This window comes from Lagenorhynchus albirostris, chromosome 20 (assembly GCF_949774975.1).
Source record: "Lagenorhynchus albirostris chromosome 20, mLagAlb1.1, whole genome shotgun sequence".
Taxonomy (NCBI): Eukaryota; Metazoa; Chordata; class Mammalia; order Artiodactyla; family Delphinidae; genus Lagenorhynchus; species Lagenorhynchus albirostris.
The window spans coordinates 23250584-23274639 of record NC_083114.1 but is presented as its reverse complement, the minus strand read 5'-3'; the positions used below and the strand labels follow the sequence as shown (position 1 = coordinate 23274639).

General features: G+C 38.8%; 1 protein-coding gene across 1 annotated transcript in view; it reads left to right on the top strand.

The window, feature by feature from the left end:
• Positions 1-24056, top strand: part of CA10 (carbonic anhydrase 10) — a 626304-nt gene that overhangs the window by 510441 nt on the left and 91807 nt on the right. The window contains exon 4 of the mRNA XM_060133527.1: positions 4365-4550. Coding sequence (XP_059989510.1) covers positions 4365-4550 — 186 coding nt within the window. The remainder of the gene's footprint in view (positions 1-4364; positions 4551-24056) is intronic.

The window sequence follows — 24056 nt, the reverse complement described above, 5'->3', positions numbered from 1 at the left end:
AAGGAAAAGAATGAAAATGTTTGACCATTAAATGTATTAATTCTCACAACAAACTCATGAGGGAATTTTTTCCAATTTTTACGTGTGTAAAGTACACATCTTAACCATTTTTACTTAAACAGTTCAGCAGTATTAAGTACAACCACCGTCCATCTCCAGAATTTTTTTCATCTTGCAAAACTGTAACTCTATGCCCATTAAACAATAACTCCCATTCCTCTCTGCACCCCACCGCTGGCAGCTACCGTTCTACTTTCTATCTTTATGATTTTGACTACTCTAGGACTTCATGTAAGTGGAATCAATAAGTAATTACCGATAAGGAGGGATTTATCTCTATCATTCTCATATTCATTCTCTATAAGCCTTATAGTTTTTTATCCCTCATTTTCATAGGGGAAATTGTCTTATCTCTATTTTACAGTTAAGAAAACTGAGGCTTCAAGTAATTAACTGAACTACTCAAGGTCACCAAGAGGCAGACTGGGAATCTTTTGACTCAAGAGTCCTTTATTCTTCTCTCTACTGTGTGCCATTGTGTTAATTACTGGGGAAATGCAGACAAGCATAGGACATGGTCCCTGCCTTGCTTCAATGGGCAACAATTTTCTTAGGAACATTAGACAGACACATTGAGAGGATTTTTAGAAGTACGGGGAAGCCTGATATACTTGCTCATTGGAACAGAGCACATATCCTATAAGAATTTGAAGCAGCTCCTGTTATGCAGCCTTGCATACTATAGGGGCCCATGGATGTTGCTTGTTGAATTAATGCAAGTTGAAGAGAATTTGAGATCCAGCCCTGCTCTGTGGGATCTACACTCCACAGCAAATGGATTTTGCATTAGATAATAAGCACTGTAATAATGTGTACACAGTCTGACCCAGAGTTTGCCTAATGAAATATCTGCACTAGTAAAAATGTTTATCCATAAGGATGTTCATTGCAGTATTTTTTTTAATTGAGTGAAAGATTCTTTAAATTGTGTAGTGCTTTATAATTTTCAAAAGTTTCACAAAGATGATTTCATATAATCCCATGTTAACCCTTTTTTTCTACTACACCTAAATTGCTCCTCCCTCCTTCCCACTCCCCACTGGTAACCACTAGTTTGCTCTCTATATCTCATTGCAATATTTTTTAACAATAGTGAAAAAGTGAAAGGGCTGTAAAGATTCAATAATAAGTCATATATGTTTACAGTGGAATATTATGAAGCTATTTCAAAGTGATATTGCAAAAGAACAGTTAATAACCTAGAAATATTCATGTGACTAAAAATAATATATATTTACTATATATATATTAATGTATAAATATGTAACAAATATATTAAATATATTATATGTGTGTTGTGTATAATATATTAAATATATAAATTTATATATATTAAATTATTATATATAATATATATATATAAAATCATATACCCTTTTATGTGAAAAGCATTTATTATCACACATATAAAATGATCCCATTAAAATATAGATATATACGGTTATGAGTGTGAAAAGTTATACACCAAAATATTAGTGGTGATTATTGGTTTACTGTAGAATTTTGGCTAATTTTTATTTCATTGAGCTGTTCTCTGTCTTCCTACCCATGTATAATACCTGTATATTATCTTAATAATTAGAAAAAATAAATTTTGCTTAAAGATGAATGCAGTGTCAAACACAAATCTATCTCTATCATTTTACTGCAAAGAAAGTCATAAATTGGGACAAGAAAAGAAAACAAACTCTCATTATGTCATACTGACTGAATATACATTTATTTGAGACTGGAGAACAGATATAGAGTCTTTGATAGGGATCATTTGGTTGCAAGGAATAGATAATTTAAGAAAAAATAAATCCCTTTGTAAGATGTAAAGTATCAGAGAAAGTACAGCCCAGGCCTCATGAAGGAACTGGAACAAAGAGATACAAAGGGTTTCTGAAGGTGAAGTTGATATTCTCTCTAATTCTATCTCTGCATGGTTTCCTCTGTCACTCTTGGCATATCTGCTGCTTTCTTCTCTTATTCTGGTATGACTTTCCAGCTGATTAGCAGACTGACTGTCTGAGCCCCAAGTGACTTTCTAGTTCAGCTACTCAACAAAGACTGTCCAGAGCTTCTGTTGATAGTTCCAGAGTCACATGACAGAGAAGATGATTGACTTAGTGTATATCAGTTAGTTTTTGCTCTATAACAAACTATCTCAAAGCTTAGGGACTGAAAACAACCAAATTTTTAGCTCCCCAGTATATGGGAAGCTATGGTCTGTGGGAAATTCTTCTGGCCCAGGCCAGACTAAGACAGTCAACTGGTGGATCAGTCGTGGAATGGCCAGCCTAGGATGGCTTCTCCTGGGATAGTTCTCCTCACTCTGGATCATCCTCCAGCAGGCTAGCCCAGGCTTGTTTGCATGGTGGTCTCGAGTTTCCAAAAAGGAGTAAGGACACGTGCAAGTCCTCTAGAGGCCTACTCTAAGAATAAGCATGTTGTATCCACTACGTGCTATTGGCCAAAGCAAGTGACAAGGCCAGTACAGATTCAAGGGGTGGAGAAACAGATGGCCCTATCTTGATGGGAACAGCTACAAGGTCACATTGTAAGTAGTGTAGTTACAAGGAGTGGAAGAATTCTAGCCATTTTTGCAATCTGCACATAATCTGCCAGCGACTCAGGCTGACACAGCCTCCATCTTATAGCTATACCACATTTACAACTTTCCACATTGCCCCTTGATTGATGAAGCAGGGGAAGAAAGAGACTGGAGAATCTTACATAAGCTTTTCACTGTTTCATTGGTCATGTCCCCGCACAGACCATGGCCAACAGCAGCACATGGGCTCCACCTTATAGCAAGATGGTGCTATAGTGAGTCAGTGGAGTATTTTGGTATTTGAACATTACCTGAGCTCTGCCTCCTGTCAGATCAGCACTGCATTTGATTCTCATAGGAGTGCAAACCCTACTGTGAACTGCACATGTGCGGGATCTAGGTTGTGCACTCCTTATGAGACTCTAATGCCTGATGATCTGAGGTAGAACTGAGGCAGTGATGCTAGCTCTGGCGAGTGGTTGCAAATACAGATTGTCATTAGTAGAGGTTTGATTGAACAGGAACCATAATAAATCAATTGCTTGCAGACTCATATCAAAACCCTATCTGTGAGTGGTAAGTGAAAACAAGCTCAGGACTCCCACTGATTCTGCATTATGGTTAGTTGTATAATTATTTCATTATATATTACAATATAATAATAATAAAAATAAACTGCATGATAAATGTAATGCACTTGAATCATCCTGAAACATTCACCCCCCAGTCCGTGGGAAAAATTGTCTTCCACGAAACCTGTCCCTGGTGCCAAAATTTTGGGGACCACTGCCTTAAAGGATCCCTAGGGCTGGGCCCAAAGGAGTCAGAGTAAGCAGGTAGAAAATCCAAGTAGCTCAGCAACCCATGGCCCAGAAGCATTCCATCCAGACCCATTCAAAGTCTCCCTTAAGTTTTCAATCTGCTCCTAGACATAAATCAACACAGAAGACTAAGACAATAGACTCACAGGTAGGAATCAGTGTTCTAGAATCAAATGTTGAGAAGTGCTATGGTCATAATCAACAAAATGAAGCTGAGCATCAAGTTCAAGAGAAAAGGAGGGAAAGAAACCCCAAGCAGTAAGGTTCAGCGGGCAGGGGCTGAAGCAAGATGGAATAGGAAGTCTGTGAAATGGGAAGCTTATATGAATCTCTTTAGCTTAGCACTGAGGCCACAAACTGCAAGAAAGTATCAGAGCTCTGACTCTTTGCAGTGTCTGGTTGCAGCAGTTAGAGAAGGACCTAAACCAAGACACACCATACTGAATGCTTGAGACTACAAACCTAAGCCTCAGTCTCCCCCTAAGGTTTGTTCCTATTCACTCATTTTAGCTTACTTGTCTCTCTTTTGGCCTTTGTAGCATCTCATCCTTACTAACTGCTCTCTCCAATTTCTCACACCTGAGATTTTAACTTTTGCAGCATCTTTACATTCCAAATATTTATGGTAAGAAGACAAGTTAATTCTTTATAAGTGCAATGTCCAAAATATTAGTCACAGTTGATGAGGTTTCCTTTGAGTTCCTACCTCAGATTCCTAAATGATAATGTGGCTTATGACTCACAGAAAGTACCATAGATGCCAGGTAGGGCAAAAGTGCTCTCTGGGGTGGCTGTCACTCCCTACTCCACATGTGGAATTAGCCTAGTGTCTTCCTATCAAAAGGAAGCAAAAGGCATTGGTCTAAGCACCATGCTGGGTTGAGTGAGAAATTGTGAGAAATGGAAGGAGGAAAGTCTTGTTTGACCTGTTGCTCATTGCCTTGCAGGTCAGTGGGACCATGTACAACACTGGAAGACATGTGTCCCTGCGCCTGGACAAGGAGCACTTGGTCAACGTATCAGGAGGGCCCATGACATACAGCCACCGGCTGGAGGAGGTCCGGCTACACTTTGGTAGTGAGGATAGCCAAGGGTCAGAGCACCTCCTCAACGGACAAGCCTTCTCTGGGGAGGTATGTGAGGTTATTGAAGTACTACGGGTAAGTGCCAATTAATAAGATTTGGTGCTTATTTATATCCAAGGTGTGATGACAGATGGAAAGACTGCTCTTGTATCTATGAAATAAGAAGGTCTGTGCCTCCTTTCTCCATCTGTCTTTTGCAAGTTGACATAGAAGTTTATAATGAGCTTCCAGTGTTTTCCAGGGAAGACCACAGTGAAACTTGATATTTCCTCCTGAGACATTGAGAGACAGCTCTCTTGTGACTAATGCCCTAAGATATCGCCAGATCATTATTTCAACCCTAAACCCTCACCTTACATGTACATCTTCATTTACACCTATCTATGCAATCTATGCAATCAGCCCCTTATATGTCACATATGTTTGCATAGATTCCATAATTCTCCTTTCTGGCAGAATGGGTCTTATTTGCACAAAACTATTACGTATAGCGAAATAAATGTCAGGGAACTAAATAGTCTGAGTTTCTGCAGAATGTGCCGCCATTAATGGTGAGTGTCACTGTGTCTATCATCAGCCCAGACAGAACTCAGGCCACATCAGTGAGCCAAACCACACCTTCAGTTATAGGACAAGAGCCACAATTTAAACAAATATCATGTGTGCTATGACATATGACACTTGATAAGCAGGGTGTAGTTAATTTGACCTCTTTTACCTCCCTTATACTTGAGGGTGGTTATCAACTAAAGGTCAGGTGTCCTTATATGCTAAATATCTTGTAACCAGGTTTCTGTTTAAGAGTCCTCAATAACTGATGTCAAGAAGGTCTTCAAATAACAGAAGTATGTATTTCACTATTGGCTTGGTCTTTTTAACATTTTTAATCAAGATCATGTTTAAACGTGGCATTGTTTTTAATATAGTAAGGCCACACACTGAGAAAGAGATCCACAGCTGAATGAGTCCAGTGGCCAGATTTTAATGATCATTCAAAATGCATCAACTGAGAACCTACCTAGGCACTGTGCTAGTTACCAGGGATACGGATATATATATATATATATATATATATATATATGTATATATATATACATATATATATATATATATATATATATATATATATATAAGACATAGTTCTTACCACAGAGGAGCTCAAAGAATACTATATTCAAATCATTAAAGTATAATGTCATGCTGTAATGGAGGTGTACAAAGGCCTTGGCCAACTCTAAGGAAGAAGTGACAAATTTTCCTTGAAGCATGCAGGAGAAGTTTCACAGAGGAGGTGCCCTTTGAACTGGGCTGAGAAGAGAAGCAATGCAGAACAAGTTTCAGAACATCAGCTTTGGCATCAAAGAACCTGAGTTTGTACCTCCTGCTGTGATACACAGTAACTGTGTGACCTTGAGATGGTTACTTGATCCTTCTAAGGCTGAGTTTATATACCTCTCCAGGTTGTTTTGAAATTAAGTGGGATTAAAGATGTAAGGATCACTAGAAGTACTCAATAGTTGATAGACAACAAAGATAAAGCTGGAAATGAGGAACAGCAAAGTCGCCAAGGTGTGTCAAGGCACTGTGCATGGGGGAAGCTGCACGTGGATTTCATCTGTGGTCTATTAGTAATGGCTGCATAGAGGACCGGGTTGAGCAAGCATATGAGTCTCCTTCCTGAATCTGTAGGGAAAAAAAGCTAGGGATGATTAGGGATGTCTGCCAAAGGGACATGAGAATGTAATGGGAAATTCTGAAGAGTTACAGATCCTGAACTAACATATACCAGGGAATATGATGAAAGCAGGGCAAAAACTCATGAACTGAGAATGACTGGGGGACTGCCAGTCTGAATTAGAGACTATTTAAAATTAGATAAACTCTTCCTTTTTAAATACGTTATTTTAAGATTTGTATTCATTTTCTTTGTTGACTGACGTTTATTTGCTGTCATTTCTTTGTTTTTCTCCCCTACTGAACTATTAAATTCCAGTGCCTATCACAATATTGTCTCAGAATAAAAATGAATTTATGAATGAATTTATTAAATGAATGAGTGAAAAAATATAGATGGTTACCAGGTTAAAACCTTTACCTTGTAGAATTTCCTAAAGTTGCTTGTTTCTTCAATATATAATAAGGGTGCTTTGTAACTTGTATATAAACTACAATTTTGGAGTAAATGAGGGCTTCCAAAACCCTTAAGGGAAACATAACAATTTGATCTTGATGTATTAATTTTCCTAGACCTACCCCGGACCACAGGTATCAGCTGCTCCAAAGAACCTGCATTTTTAAAGCTCCCAGGAGAGTATGAATATTAGGTTTGTGAAGCACTCCCTCAGTAGTACCTTATTAAGTGTTCTCAATGAAAAAAGCATTTAAACAGAGTTGCGAATTAGAATTAACTGGGGAAAATTGCCAAAATATTTACATTTGAATCCTCCGGAAGCAGCTGAATTAGTCTGCAGAGAAGTGGTCCAGGAATGTGCATTTGTAAAAATTTTTGCGAGAGAATTTGGTTAGTGACCACTGTGTCAATTTCAGCTCAGGTTCTGCCTGAATTATCCCAGTTTTCTAAAGAAGGAGGACTTAATCAACAAAGCCATCCTGCACAAAATTTTAAAAGGCGCACCCGAAGTAATTGCCCCCTGGACATGGCAGAGCTGGGGTGCTATCTAGACTAATGGTGTTTGGAGAACAGCTTCCCAAGCAGAGCAGCCACGCACACATCCCCTGCTCCAAAGAAAAATTGACATTCAGCCTCAGCACAAATAGTTACACTTTGCTCTGAGTACACCACATCAGATATATCACATTTCTTTCTGAGCCCCTGAGTATGAGTGGTCTAAAAACTGGTGTGGGTTTAGGTGCAAAAATCCAGAATGTTGAAAGCACCAAAACATGTCATGTGGAAAGAGTTGGATAGGCATTGATTTTTGAGATACCTCAAAGATATTGCAGGTTCCAGGCCACTGCAATAAAACGAATATCACAATAAAGCAAGTCACGTGAATTCAGTGCATATCAAAGTTATGTTTATACTATACTACAGTAAGTATGCAATAGCACTATATCTAAAAAAGCATTGTGCATACCTTAATTTAAAAATACTTTATTCCTAAAAAATGCTAACCATCATCTGAGTCTTCAGTGAGTCACAGTAGTAACATCAAAGAACTGATCACAGACTACCTTTACAAATGTAATAATAATGAAAACTTTGAAATATTGCAAGAATTACCAAAATATGACACAGAAACACAAGCAAGCAAATGCTATTGGAAAAATGGCACTAAGAGACTTGCTCAATGCAGGGTGGCTGCAAAACTTTAATTTGTAAAGAACACAGTATCTGCACAGTACAAGAAAGTGCAACAAAACAAGGTATGCTTGCATTTAGCCCTGGGAGATCAACTCGGTGATGCTCTGTGACCACCCAGAGGGGTGGGATAGGGAAGGTGGGAGGGAGATGCAAGAGGGAGAGGATATGGGGCTATATGTATACATATAGCTGATTCACTTTATTATACAGCAGAAACTAATGCAACATTGAAAAGCAATTATACTCCAATAAAGATGTTTTAAAATAATTAATTAATAAAAATAAATAAAGGGCTTTAGTGAGCAAGAAGAGTTTAATATCTTCTATGTGGGATGAGAGGAAAACCTAGGGTCAATTGTCCAAAATTCCAGAGAGATGGCAGTCAGCTAAATATATGTTCTAACAATGAGAGTTATCTATCTATGGAATGAGTCTGCCTCTGAAAACAATGAATTCTCATCACGGGAATTATTAAGCATGGAATGGAATTTGAGGACTTCATAAAAGTGACTCATCCTAACAAGCAAGTGAGCTATGGGCTTTATTGTACCTTCTAATGCCAAAACTCTACTCAACCCATGATCTCCTTCGGGAAAATATTTTCCAGATAGATTCTACTAAGGGTTAGCCCCAGTTAAGTAAGTATATTTCATCCATAGATTAACTGTTTATTTTTATTTTGAGCTATTTTCAGAGCTGCCTTTGTTCTCTATTTTGAGCTATCCTCTGAGAGGACCTAGGTAAACACTTCGGCTGCAAAGCATTTGTTTATTGTGTTGACAATGAATAATCACATTGCCATCTGCCCCATCTATCATTGCTGATCACGATAAGCCAGTTAATGCCAGGCATTTTCCTTGATGCAGTGCAGCGGTCGTTATCTGAAGAGCTGTAGATTAATTGCAGTCTTGTCTAGTGAGGTTATTGTAATTGATGGTCATTATTTGCTTTGTTTTATAAAGCTGTGTGGATGTACCACACAGTCAGCAACTGTGTTTTTATAAAAATTATTCATGTCCTACACAAGAACTCCTGGATGCATTGTCAGGGATTGGTGATAAATGAGCATATTCAGAGATTCAAACATCTCGATTTTTTTAAGATGGGAAAATTAACCGTTTTTAATAAGTAAGACATTTAGCTTGCTAATCGTGTCTGAATGGTTAGATTAATGTCCAATACAAAGTAGGGTATTAATGAAAAGAAAAAAATATATTAACCAGGAAAAAGATAATATTTGAAAAGAATCATGCCCATGGATTAAGTTGCAGTAGTGAGTCTAGATAAGAAGAATCTTTCTTATTTGGGGAAATTGGAAGTATTCATTTTGAAAACCTTCCTTAAGTTCTTCACTTCAAAGGGTTAAGGGGGTACACTGAGAATTGCACCAGCTACTTCATGGAATACCTGTGGCCAGATTCTCCTGTTTATTTTACCCACTCTTCACATGGCTAGTGTGCTTCTGCTGTGTGCTGAGCTCAAAACCCAGCTCCTGCCCAGAGAAACATACAGTCTATTGAGGTTTACATATGTTTATAATACAACATAATATGGGTTATACTTGAGGATTGTTCTGGAAAGGGAACTATGAAATAACTCTCTCTGGATTGTATTAAGGAGAGGTTGGATGAATAGCTGTGTGACCTGACACAGTTGCTGCTCCCTAAACATGTTTACATATGTTTATAATACAACATAATATGGGTTATACTTGAGGATTGTTCTGGAAAGGGAACTATGAAATAACTCTCTCTGGATTGTATTAAGGAGAGGTTGGATGAATAGCTGTGTGACCTGACACAGTTGCTGCTCCCTATGAAGGTTGGGTAGAAATACATCAACTTCTCAAGTCTCAGCCTCTTGAATCTTGATTCTGTTTAAACACATTTGAGGGAGGAAAAAGTCCATAGCTGTTGCTATGTAGATAATATTTGTTTAATTAAAAGGGGAAATAAAAGTCCCATGTAGAATATATGTATTTTTAGTGGCTCTGAATCAGAAGAGAAAACAGTTATCTCAGCGCAAACAACTGAGACTAAACAACAGAAACTGCAGGCCTTGTCCTTTTCAAGGAATCAGTTATTTGCATCTCTGAGAGACTGGTTTCACCAAAGTAACACAAATTTGTAGGAATAAGCAACTAACACCAAATTGTCCTGAAGTGTGCAAGGGTATGAAAGTGCTGAGGAACACATGACTGAGAACCAGGGCCCCATGAGGCACTGAATAGTTTTGCGGGGAGGTACTCCGGAAATCTAATTAGCACCGTGCAGGAGGCTGGGACCTCCTGGTAGAGATGCTCCGTTGGCACAATTGGGGATTTGAGGGGGAATGAGAATTGGGATATTCAAAAATAACAGATACATGACTAATACACATAGAAGAGCTACTTGAGTGCCATGGGAATGCTGTTCCCTCTACCCTGATTACTAGCTCCACCTTCCTCCCCCTATATCCAGCACAGCCCACTTGGTTTTTCTTTCCAAGTCCCCTTCCCTCCTCCCAGCCAGTCAAGTGTTGCTGCCTCCTTTTGACTTCCAGAGAATCCTGTATATTCATCTACTACAGGAGTCCACAAACTGTAGACTGTAGGCCAAATTCAGCCAAGGAGCTAAGGATGGTTTACATTTTTAAAGGATTGTTTTTTAAAGAGAAGAATATGCAACAGAGACCACATGTGGCTTGCAAAAGCCAAAATATTTACTACCTGGCCTTTTAGAGAAAAATTTTGCTGACCCCAATCGATTAAATTACCCATTGCTATAGATTTATAACTGTTTACTCTCACTTCTGGAACCACATTTCTTGTTGATAGGAATTTTATCTTGATCATTACTGTATTCCCAGAACCTTGTACATTGGCACATGACAGCAGAGTCAATAAATGTTTGCTGAACTAAGGAATAAATAATCTTGGTAATCCCCTCAATGACAGAGACTTTTTGCTATTCATCTTTCTACATCATGCAACTAGCACAGTGCCTAACATACAGTAGGTGCTTCTTAATTGATGTTTGTGGAATTAATCAATCAATGACTGAATAAATAACTTACTCTACTATTGGTGTTTTAGTAATTGGAACTTTATAGGCTTTTTTCCCTGGAATTTTGGGTGTGTTGCATTCATTGACTATATGGGGATTATTATATATATAGCCTCATTTAAATTGAAGTGTTTTAATAAAGGCTGTCCAAAGCATCAAATTCCATTAGAAACTGGAAGAAAGAAAGAGTGATTTAGTTCACAGTAACCACTAAGAGAAGTTCTGGGCTTTCTCTGAGAAAGAGGTATGCTTTGAGGCGAGTTACTCACCTAGCCCTATTCTAAATGTGGTAAAGAACAGAAAGGGATTGAACAATTAAGTGTCACCTTGGAGGAAGTTTATTTCCATTGGAGGGACAAGGCACGGACTCGAATCAATTACTGTGCAGTGCAATCCAGAACTTATTCAGTCACACCCATAGGTGGCTACGGAATTTCACTGCTAATACCCAGTCACTGTTTACATGCTTTGTGATTTTCTTTCATTCATTCATTTAGTTAACAAATATTAATTGAGAGCCTACCATGTGCTACAGTGAATTAAATTGGTAAAAATCCTACCTGTAAGGTAATTAAGTCTAGTGGGGGTAGACAAATAATAAATAACATAATAAATGAGTAAATTTCTATGGTAAGTTAGAGTATGATAAATGCTCTGGGAAAAGAAATAGATCAGAGTAAGGGGGATCAGAGGATGAGGAGTGGAGGTAGTGAGTTACAAGTGTAAATATGGTGGTCAGTGTAGACCTTATTGAGAGCATGACATTTGTGAGTTTGCCATAGGGATGTCTAGGGAAAGGACATTCTAGGCATGGGCAACAACCAATTCCATAGCTTTGAAGTGGGAGAAAGCTTGAGTGTTCTAGGAAGACCAGGAGCTCACCTGTAAGTGATCAAGTGTGAGAGGTCAGAGAGAGAAGAGTAGGACCGGGAGCTGCTGCAGATCATTACCCCTTTGCATGGATTTTGTATGGACTTTGGCTTTTACTTTGAATGAATTCCAAAGCACATTGACATAAATTCTCTGATTTAATCACTAAACACCAGCTCAGTGAGGTTACCCTTAGTGTTATCCCCTTTATACCTGGGGAAACTAAGGCCCAAGACCATCCTGACAATAAGTGATTGAGGCTGAATTTAATTCAGGTCTTCTGATACATAACATTGCTTACCATAGGCTAATGTTTATCCATAAACCCCACAATAATCATTGTTCACCTACTCTGGGCCCTAGTCCAGTGGGGAAATTCAAAGACCTGTAGGCTGCAGGGCCCGCCTTTAAGGAGCCTTCAATCTAGTGGAAGATCCCATCTTCCCAAACAGACTGTTAACTCCCTGCAGCTACAGAGTAGGTTGTGCTTTTTAATATAACATACATGTGATAGGCACTTAGTAGATTGAATGAGTAAATGAATATCATTTAAAAGACTGTAGCTTTCAGAGTCTAAATTATGCCCAGTATATCATAAACTAAATTCTGTTGTCATAATGACAAACCTAATAAAGTCGATGGCATTATTAACAGAAGTTCTAAGTGTTAATGTCAAATTATTTACAAACATAAGGTAAGTGAATTTTCAGTGTACCTGGGAGGAGTAATGGAACAATTGATAACTGGTGTGCTAGAAAAATTCATTTAGATTCCTCGTTTCAACCCTGGAATTACTCCCAGGATAAGATCAGGGAACTTGTCTTTGCCAATACTAGAAGCCAAAGCTCTGGAATCCAGGAACCAGTCCCACTCAGAGTGAACAAACTGACCTGTAAGAAGTAAAGCAAACAGAGGTCAGAAGCCTAGTAGTAGAGCAGATTATGATGATAGCAGCAAACAGATGATGACTCTGATCTAAGGATAGGCACTTTTCCCTTTGGACATTTTTAATTTCTTCTGGAAAAGGACAGCTCAGTCCAGTCAGCAGCTTCCTGGATTACCATTTTAGATGAACACTTTGGGGCTGCCTAAGAGAGAAGTCATTGCATTTGAAGACAAATTGTTGAGATCAGCTCATTATCCCATTGATTCCATCCCAACCTGTATCGTAACTCTGATCTGGTCCTGCCAGGGTGGCATTATAACAGCCACCATCTTCCTTTACTTGATTTTTATCTCCCCCCTTGGTGTCCGTCTAAAGCAGGGAAGGAGGTGTTATATTACAAAGAAAATATTAAAGACAGTCATTAACTGGGACTTGATCAGGGTTCAGTAGAACCTAACTGTCATCATAGAGATGATCACTGTTATGACTCTACAAATGTTGAATGGGATCTTCTTTTATTTAATAACCAGTGACACTGCAGTTAGAGGATGGGTACTGCTTCTAAGACTTCTGTGAACCAGCAACTGGTGAACAGTTAAGCTGGTACAGTTGAAATGATTAGCGGTACATTTTTTTATCCATTTCCAAAGCTACTGGAATAAAGTCAATTGGAAAAGAAAATGTAAAGTAAAAAATGACTTGTTCACTACTAATCTGACCACGTCAATGTTCATTAAAATTTCTAGAATTTCCGGGACTTCACTTGTGTTCCAGTGGTAAAGAATCCGCTTTACAATGCAGGGGATGCGGGTTTGATCTCTGGTCAGGGAACTAAGATCCCACATGCCGCTGGGCAAATAAGCTTGCTCACCACAACTACTGGCTTGTGGTCCTCAACTAGAGAGCATGTGTGCTGCAAACTACAGAGCCCACATGCTCTGAAACCCGCGTGACACAACTACAGAGCCCACGCACCCTGGAGCCCACAGGACACAACTAGAGAGAAGCCCACACACTGCAACAAGGAGCCCGCGCCGCATCAAAAGATCCCGCATGTCTCAGTGAAGATCTCATGTGCCGCAACTAAGACCAGACGCAGCCAAAAATAAATATAATAAAGAAATAAATAATAAAATAAGATCTTAAAAAAAAAACCTAATTAAAAAAATTTTTGTAGCGTTTCCTCCAAAGATCACATCTCCACTTCAAGATACAGACCTGCTTTTAGAAAGAAGTCTGCGCAAAGCCTCCATCTAAAGTATCAGTGTTAGAGACCCCACTGAGGTCATTTCTTCCCACTGACTTACATACAAAGGGAAAATTAGAGCCAGGAAGGACAAGAGACCTTCCTGGAGTCACCGAGATTCAGTGGCAGAATTAGGACCAGAACCCAAGTTTCCTGACTCTTACTTTGGGATTTAAAATTTTCTAAATAAAAATTGTATTATTATATCAAATCCCAACACTCAAAAGACCAGTTTACATCATCTGGTTTTTGTTGCCCAGTAGAGCAGGTATAGTCTGATATTCAGGTTTCCTGCCTTAGTGAGCAGAACCCCATCACAAGGGCATTTAGACAATCAGCCGCAAAAAGGCAAAGACATTGACAGATTATTTCACAAACACGAGCAATCTTGAGTGTCCAACAAAAACACCACTGATGTGAAAACGTTTATAGTGCCTAATTCCAAGAAGTATGGAAATTAAAGTTTGGAAGACCAAAATAGAAAGTGAAATGCCTTAAAGATCCTTCGTTTGGTCTCAATAGGAAAATGCAATCATACTATTGCATTAAGAACCCAAGGATATAAGCCATACTTTTCTACAGTTTGAATCCGTCCTCTCACAAACTCTTCCCAATAACAATCCAGAACAGCTCAGCAATATTAAATATAAGTAATCTAGATAACAATATTGCAAAATTAAATCATTAGATGTCTAGCCGCTCCATGGATATGCTGCTATGCAATTCAAAATAAAGCCATTTAAAACCACCAGATTCATTTGCACTGACATATTGATAAACTTTTGCTGAAACAAAGCTAATCATTTCAATGGTGCCAACTTAATTGCTTACCAGTTAATGGATAATAAACAGAACTGAGGATTAAAATATGAACTAATTACTGTACTCAATTCCATTTACTTGATTTCATGTTCCATTAATTCTTTGCATCATTTCTAGTGGAAATCTTAGATTTATGGTCACCTCAAATGAATTATGCCACTTAGTTGCCTGTGGCATGCTCATGCCAGAATTGGTTAGAAAGGGCAGAATTCTGGGCAGTTAATATTTAGCCAAAGCAGCCTAAGATATATTAAATGAAGGTAATTATCCATTCCCAAATACCAGCCAGAGTCAGCCTCTATAAATCTATCCCTATATCAGCAGTAAAAGGGTAAGACTAGGATTGCTTTCATGATAATTCATTGGATCAGCTTGTTAGAAGCAGTCTCCAAGAGCAGTCATTGCCTTGGCCTGGAAGAGGGCTTCAGGGAAGCAGAGACAAACACATCATGGGAAAGGACATTGGCCTAGGAGACGGACACTAGGGCCACCAGACAGAGGGCAACATTTTGACTTAGCAGATCTGACTTCAAGATCCTATTCTGTCAATTACTAGCTGTGTGATCTCAGTAAGGGCAGAAATAGGCAAGTCACTTAGCCTTCCTTAACCTTTTAAGCTGTGATAAGGGGTAATAATGCCAGCTCTATACACACTATAGAGTGATGTGCTGTCCAAAAAAGAAAAAAAGGCACTTCTGAGATACTGCTTTTATAGTACAAAACTGACTTGTACAGCAGTTGTGCTGTACAAGTGCTGTACAAGTCAGTTATTAGCCAGCTTAACACTTAGAGCTCATCTACTCCAAAATACTTGCAGATAAAACATAAAGATACAATGTACTAATATTAGTACTACCATCAGCTTTCATTTACTGAGCATGTACTATGTTCCAAGCATTGTGCTCAGTGCCTTATTGCATCCAATCCTCACAAGTTTCTTGTGAGGTAGCACTCATTAGCACCATTTTACAAAGAGGAAAGGAAAGTTGGAAAGGTCAAAGAACCTGCCTTCAATCACTTGGCTGTTATGGAGAAGAGCTAGAATTTGAACCCAGGTCTCTTACTCCAGCTATGCACTGAACGACCTTAGACAAGTCAGGTCACTTCTCTAGTTATGCCCCTAAGTAGCTTCTTGATCATGCTGTTCTCTTTCATCGTAAGTGCCCTCTCTGTTACCTGAAATGATCTTTTAGCCCTTCGCACTTCTGCATCAGCCTTAAGAATAGCCTGAACTTTTTCTGACTGTAAAGTGAGACAGGAGCCTATTTCTCCAAGTGGCACAATTGCTATGTAAAATATGACACAGCATCATACCGTGGCCTGCTGAGAACTGTAGGTTTATTCAACTTCCCCTCTCAGATGGACAGCAACAAGGAAGTTTCATATAGATGCACAGTTACTTTGAAATATGATAAGCAAGAGATTGTATATCTGTGGATATGTTTGTATATAAACACATCTGTTTCCCTCTGCAAAACATGAGGAACCATAGTCCTTAGTCTCAGAGGTAGCTTGAGTGAATACATTTTCTTGCTTTGGATCTATTTGCTGAACTAGGAATTTCTGGATTGAGCCTTGAAAGTGAACCCGACAGGAACTATTTGACAAAATGAGCTTAATCAGGAGGTTTTAAATCACTTTGCCAGGCACTTCGCTGGTGGCACAGTGGTTAAGAATCTGCCTTCCATTCACAGGTGAATTCTATCAAACATTTAGAGAAGAGATAACAACTATCCTTCTCAAACTCTTCCAAAACATAGTGGAGGGAGGAACACTCCGAAACTCATTCTATGAGGCCACCATCACCCTGATACCAAAACCAGACAAAGATGTCACAAGGAAAGAAAACTACAGGCCAATATCACTGATGAACATAGATGCCAAAATCCTCAACAAAATACTAGCAAACAGAATCCAACAGCACATTAAAAGGATCATAAAACAAAATCAAGTGGGGTTTATCCCAGGAATGCAAGCATTCTTCAAAGTACACAAATCAATCAATGTGATACATCATATTAACAAATTGAAGGAGAAAAACCAAATGATCATCTCAATAGATGCAGAAAAAGCTTTTGACAAAATTCAACCCATTTATGATAAAAACTCTCCAGGCAGTAGGAATAGAGGGAACTTTCCTCAACATAATAAAGGTCATATATGACAAACCCAAAACCAGCATCATCCTCAATGGTGAAAAACTGAAACCATTTCCACTAAGATCAGGAACAAGACAAGGTTGCCCACTCTAACCACTATTATTCAACATAGATTTGGAAGTTTTAGCCACAGCAATCAGAGAAGAAAAAGAAATAAAAGCATCCAAATCAGAAAAGAAGAAGTAAAGCTGTCACTGTTTGCAGATCACATGATACTCTACATAGAGAATCCTAAAGATGCTACCAGAAAACCACTAGAGCTAATCAATGAATTTGGTAAATTAGCAGGATAAAAAGTTAATGCACAGAAATCTCTTGCATTCCTATACACTAAGGATGAAAAATCTGAAAATGAAATTAAGAAAACACTCCTATTTACCATTGCAACAAAAAGAATAAATTATCTAGGAATAAACCTACCTAAGGAGACAAAAGACCTGTATGCAGAAAATTATAAGACACTGATGAAAGAAACTAAAGATGATACAAATAGATAGGGAGATATACCATGTTCTTGGATGGAAAAATCAACATTGTGATAAAGACTCTACTACCAAAAGCAATGTACAGATTCAATACATTCCATACCAAACTACCAATGGCACCTTTCACAGAACTAGAGCAAAAAAATTCACAATTTGTATGGAAACACAAAAAGACCCTGAATAGCCAAAGCAATCTTGAGAAAGAAAAACGAAGCTGGAGGAATCAGGCTCCCTGACTTCAGGTTATACTACAAAGCTACAATAATCAAGACAGTATGGTACTGGCACAAAAACAGAAATATAGATAAATGGAACATGATAGAAATCCCAGAGATAATCTCACGCACATATGGTCACCTTATCTTTGATAAAAGAGGCAAGAATATACAGTGGAGAAAAGACAGCCTCTTCAATAAGTCATGCTGGGAAAATTGGACAGCTACATGTAAAAGAATGAAATTAGAACACTCCCTAACACCATACAGAAATATAAACTCAAAATGGATTAAGGACCTAAATATAAGGCCAGACACTATCAAACTCTTAGAGGAACACATAGGCAGAACACTCCATGACATAAATCACAGCAAGATAATTTTTGACCCACCTCCTAGAGAAATGCAAATAAAAACAAAAATAAATAAATGGGACCTAATGAAACTTCAAAGCTTTTGCACAGCAAAGGAAGTCATAAACAAGACGAAAAGACAACTCTCTGAATGGGAGAAAATATTTGCTAATGAAGCAACTGGCAAAGGATTAATCTCCAAAATTTATAAGCAGCTCATGCAGCTCAATATCAAAACAACAAACAACCCAATCCAAAAATGGGCAGAAGACCTAAATAGACATTTCTACAAAGAAGATATACAGACTGCCAACAAACACATGAAAGAATGCTCAACATCCTTAATCATTAGAGAAATGCAAATCAAAACTACAATGAGATATCATCTCACACCATTCAGAATGGCCATCATCAAAAAGTCTACAAACAAATGCTGGAGAGGGTGTGGAGAAAAGGGAACCTCCTTGCACTGTTGGTGGGAATGTAAATTGATACAGCCATAATGGAGAACAGTATGACGTTCCTTAAAAAACTAAAAATAAAACTACCATACGACCCAGTAACACAACTATTGGGCATATACCTTGATAAAACCATAATTCAAAAAAAGTCATATACCAAAATGTTCATTGCAGCTCTATTTACAGTAGCCAGGATATGGAAGCAACCTAAGTGTCTGTCAACAGATGAATGTATAAAGAAGATGTGGCACATATATACAGTGGAATATTACTCAGCCATAAAAAGAAATGAAATTGAGTTATTTGTAGTGAGATGGATGGACATAGAGTCTGTCATACAGAGTGAAGTAAGCGAGAAAGGGAAAAACAAATACCATATGCTAACACATATATATGGAATCTTAAAAAAAAATTAATGAAGAACCTAGGGTCAAGACGGGAATAAAGATGCAGACCTACTAGAGAATGGACTTGAGGATACAGGGAGGGGGCAGGGTAAGCTGGGACAAAGTGAGAAAGTGGCATGGACATATATACACTACCAAACGTAAAATGGATAGCTAGTGGGAAGCAGCCACATAGCACAGGGAGATCAGCTCAGTGCTTTGTGACCACCTAGAAGGGTGGGAGGGAGCGAGATGCAAGAGGGAAGAGATATGGGTACATATGTATATGTATAACTGATTCACTTTGTTTTAAAGCAGAAACTAACACACCATTGTAAAGCAATTATACTCCAATAAAGATGTTAAACAAAAAAAAAAGAATCTGCCTGCCAACGCAGGGGACACGGGTTCAAATCCTGTTCTGGGAAGATCGCACATGCGGCAAAGCAACTAAGCCCATGCAGCACAATTACTGATCCTGCACTCTAGAGCACGTGAGCCATAACTACTGAGCTCGAGTGCTACAACTACTGAAGCCCACACACATAGAGCCCATGCTCCACAGCAAGAGAAGCCACTTCAATGAGAAGCCTGTGCACCGCAACGAAAAGTAGCCCCCACTAGCTGCAAATAGAGAAAGCCCTCATGCAGCAATGAAGACACAATGCAGCCAAAAATAAATAAAATAAAATAAAATAAATTTATTTTTTTAAAAAACCAACACTTTGCAAACCAGAAGAAGGGAGAGGCCCAGGGACCAGATTCCTGCATCAGGACTCAGTTTCCCTATACCAGTTTTTTCAAAGCAAATAGTTCTCTACTTCAGGAAAGACTCATTGTGGTGGACCCACATGGCCACCCCAGAACAGCTACTGTTTCCATAAGGTCCTCGTGGAGGATACATTTCCTCCCTGTTGCATCTGCCTCTCTAGGGATGATGGGTTTCCCTGCCCCAGGTGAGGAGATGTGAGCAGTAGTTAACTGTTAACATAAGTAGCACATACTGCTACTTATGTGAGCAGTAGTTAACTGCAGAGGTTAAGATTGCTGCCATTGTTCATTCCTGTGTTTTAATCCTGGCTCTGTCACTTATCACCTGTGACCTTGGAAAAGTTATTCAACCTCCTTTTGTCTCATTTTCCTTGTTAATGAGACTAACAGCAATGCTCATGCTAGATTATTTCCCATCCTCCATCCATATCTAACAAAAATCCAAAGTGGCATCTGTGTAGGAGGGAAAATTCCTGAAAATTCCATCAGCGATTTTGAGTTGGTTCCAAATCCCTTACTCTAAGAAGATGGGTCTTAGGCCCTTTCTGATTGCCAATTTCTTGTCAGCGTTAATATTCTCTGGAATATTGACATATACTGGAGTGTTATAACTCCCTATATCTTTGCAAAGGACACCATCCCCTAGATAGTGTGTTTGTCCTTGGCAGATTTGCACCTTTTTCTAATACTCACAAAGGCCCTCTACAGACCAATCAAGCCCCTACTAACACCAGCTTAGAATTGTGGGGAAAACTCATCAGATTGAACACATACAAGGAAGTACACTCCCCCATCCTGGCCTCCTAGTAGCACCTTTCCCATTCCCAGATAATAACTCATTCTTGCAAAGGGTACGAGCAGGTGGCATGGTTTCTCATTCCCTGTGAGTTTCAGGCAAAGCTTTGAGGTGTTTAGATAGGATGATCACATGCCCTGGTTTGTCTGGGACAGTCCAGGCTGACACCAGTTTGTCCTCCAACAGCACCTCCTTTTACTCACAAAAGTGTTCCAGTTTGCACAATGAATCAGTCATATGGTCAGCCTCTGTCTAGATGGCCTTAGTTAGGCAAGCAACTAACCTCTCTGAATCTCCTTTCCCTCATCCAGAAAATGAAGGTATTAAATTTGCTCTATCAGGGCCCTTCTAGCACCAAAAGGCCAATGGAAGTAAAATCTTACTGCAGAATTTTATCATCACATAGAAACATTGATTGAGGGGGTCATTGTGCTGTCTGGAGAGTCAGAAACATTTCTCTGTAATAAAAAACTTTATGTTATATTTGAGAAGTTCTCCCAAAGATTAAGTATACACTTTAAAAATAGCCATCATCATACATCCTTTAAGGTAAGAGCTTGGGAAATTAAGTCATTTGATATAACACCAAGAATTAAAGCTCAGATTTTTCTGCTCACTTGGGTATGTCAACTTTACTTGTTATGATGCTTGAAATATTGAACTTCCGACTCCCTCTTGTGAGAACACCAGAATCACAAATAACTGCTGAACAATCATCTACAGGAAGACACTGGAACTCACCAAAAAATATACCCCGCATCCAAAGACAAAGAAGAAGCCACAATGAGATGGTAGGAGAGGTGCAATCACAATAAAATCAAATCCCATAACTGCTGGGTGGGTGACTCACAAACTGGAGAACACTTATACCACAGAAGTCCACACACTGGAGTGAAGGTTCTGAGCCCCACGTCAGGCTTCCCAACCTGGGGATCTGGCAATGGGAGGAGGAATTCCTAGAGAATCAGACTTTGAAGATTAGTGGGATTTGATTGCAGGACTCTGACAGCACTGGGGGAAACAGAGACTCCATTCTTGGAGGGCACACACAAAGTAGTGTGCACATTAGAACCCAGGGGAAGGAGCAGTGACCCCATAGGAGACTGAACCAGACCTACCTTCTAGTGTTGGAGGGTCTCCTGTAGAGGTGGTGGGTGGCTGTGTTTCACCGTGAGGACAAGGACACCGGCCGCAGAAGTTCTGGGGAGTACTCCTTGGTGTGAGCCCTCCCAGAGTCAGCCATTAGCTCCAACAATGAGCCCAGGTAAGCTTCAGTGCTGGGTTGCTTCAGGCCAAACAACCAACAGGGAGGGAGCCCAGCCCCACCCATCAGCAGTCAAGCAGACTAAAGTTTTACTGAGCTCTGCTCACCAGAGCAACAGACAGCTCTACCAACCACCAGTCACTCCCATCAGGAAACTTGCACAAGCCTCTTAGATAGCCTCATCCACCAGAGGGCAGACAGCAGAAGCAAGAAGAACTACAATCCTGTAGCCTGTGGAACAAAAACCACATTCACAGAAATATAGACAAGATGAAAAGGCAGAAGCCTATGTACCAGATGAAGGAACAATATAAAACCCCAGAAAACAACTAAATGAAGTGGAGATAGGCAACCTTCCTGAAAAAGAATTCAGAAAAATGAGAGTGAAGATGATCCAGGACCTCGGAAAAAGAATGGAGGCAAAGATCAAGAAGATGCAATAAATGTTTAACAAAGATCTAGAAGAATTAAAGAAGAAACAAACAGAGATGAACAATACAATAACTGGAATGAAAACTACACTAGAAGGAATCAATAGCAGAATAACTGAGGCAAAAGAACAGATAAGTGACCTGGAAGACAGAATGGTGGAATTCACTTCTGCGGAAGAGAATAAAGAAAAAAGAATAAAATGAAAAGAAATGAAGGCAGCCTAAGAGACCTCTGGGAAAACATTAAATGCCACAACATTAGCATTATAGGGGTACCAGAGGGAGGAGAGAGAAAGGACCCAATAAAATATTTGAAGAGATTATAGTCGAAAACTTCCCTAACATGGGAAAGGAAATAGCCACCCAAGTCCAGGAAGCACAGAGAGTCTCATACAGGATAATCCCAAGGAGAAACACACCAAGACACATAATAATCAAATTGGCAAATATTAAGGCCAAAGAGAAATTATTGAAAGCAACAAGGGAAAAACAACAAATAACATACTAGGGAACTCTCATAAGGTTAAGAGCTGATTTCTCAGCAGAAAGTCTACAACCCAGAAGGGAGTGGCATGGTGTACTTAAAGTGATTAAAGGGAAAAACCTACAACCAATATTACTCTACCCAGCAAGGATCTCATTCAGAGTCGATGGAGAAATCAAAAGCTTTACAGACAAGCAGTACCTAAGAGAATTCAGCACCACCAAACCAGCTCTACAACAAATGCTAAAGGAACTTCTCTAAGTAGGAAACACAAGAGAAGAAAAATACCTACAAAAACAAACCCAAAACAATTAAGAAAATGGTAATAGGAACATACATATCAATAATTACCTTAGAGGTGAATGGCTTAAATGCTCCAACCAAAAGACACAGGCTTGCTGAATGGATACCAAAAAATGACCCATCTATATGCTGTCTACAAGAGACCCACTTCAGACCTAGGGTCACATACAGACTGAAAGTGAGGGGATAGAAAAAGTTATTCCATGCAAATGGAAATCAAAAGAAAGCTGGAGTAGTAATACACATATCAGAAAAAATAGACTTTAAAAGAATGTTACAACAGACAAGGAGAGCACTGCATACTGATCAAGGGATCAATCCAAGAAGAAGATATAACAATTATAAATATATAGGCACCCAACATAGGAGCACCTCAATACATAAGGCAACTGCTAACAGCTATAAAAGAGGAAATCGACAGTAACACAATAATATTGGGGGACTTTAACACCTCACTTACACCAATAGACAGATCATCTGAAATGAAAATAACTAAGAAACAGAAGCTTTAAATGACACAATAGACCAGATAGATTTTATTGATATTAACAAGACATTCCATCCAAAAAGAGCAAGTTGCACTTTCTTCTCAAGTGCACACGGAATGTTCTTCAGGATAGATCACATCTTGGGTCACAAATCAAGCCTCAGTATACTTAAGAAAATTGAAATCATATCAAGCACCTTTTCTGACCACAACGCTATGAGATTACAAATGAATTACAGGGAAAAAGAAGTAAAAAATACAAACACATGGAAGCTAAACAATATGTTACTAAATAACCAAGAGATCACTGAAGAAATCAAAGAGAAGATCAAAAAATACCTAGAGAAAAATGACAATGAAAACATTATGGCCCAAAACCTATGGGATGCAGCAAAAGAAGTTCTAAGAGTGAAGTTTTTAGCTATACAAGCCTACCTCAAGTAACAAGAAAAATCTCAAATAAACAATCTAACCTTACACCTAAAGGAACTAGAGAAAGAAGAACAAACAAAACCCAAAATTAGCAGAAGGAAAGAAATCATAAAGATCAGAGCAGAAATAAGTGAAATAGAAACAAAGAAACAATAGCAAAGATGAATAAAACTAAAAGCTGGTTCTTTGAGGCGATAAACAAAATTGATAAACCATTAGCCAGACTCATCAAGAAAAAGAGAGGACTCAAATCAATAAAATTAGAAATGAAAATGGAGAAGCTACAACAGACACCACAGAAATACAAAGCATCCTAAGAGACTACTACAAGCAA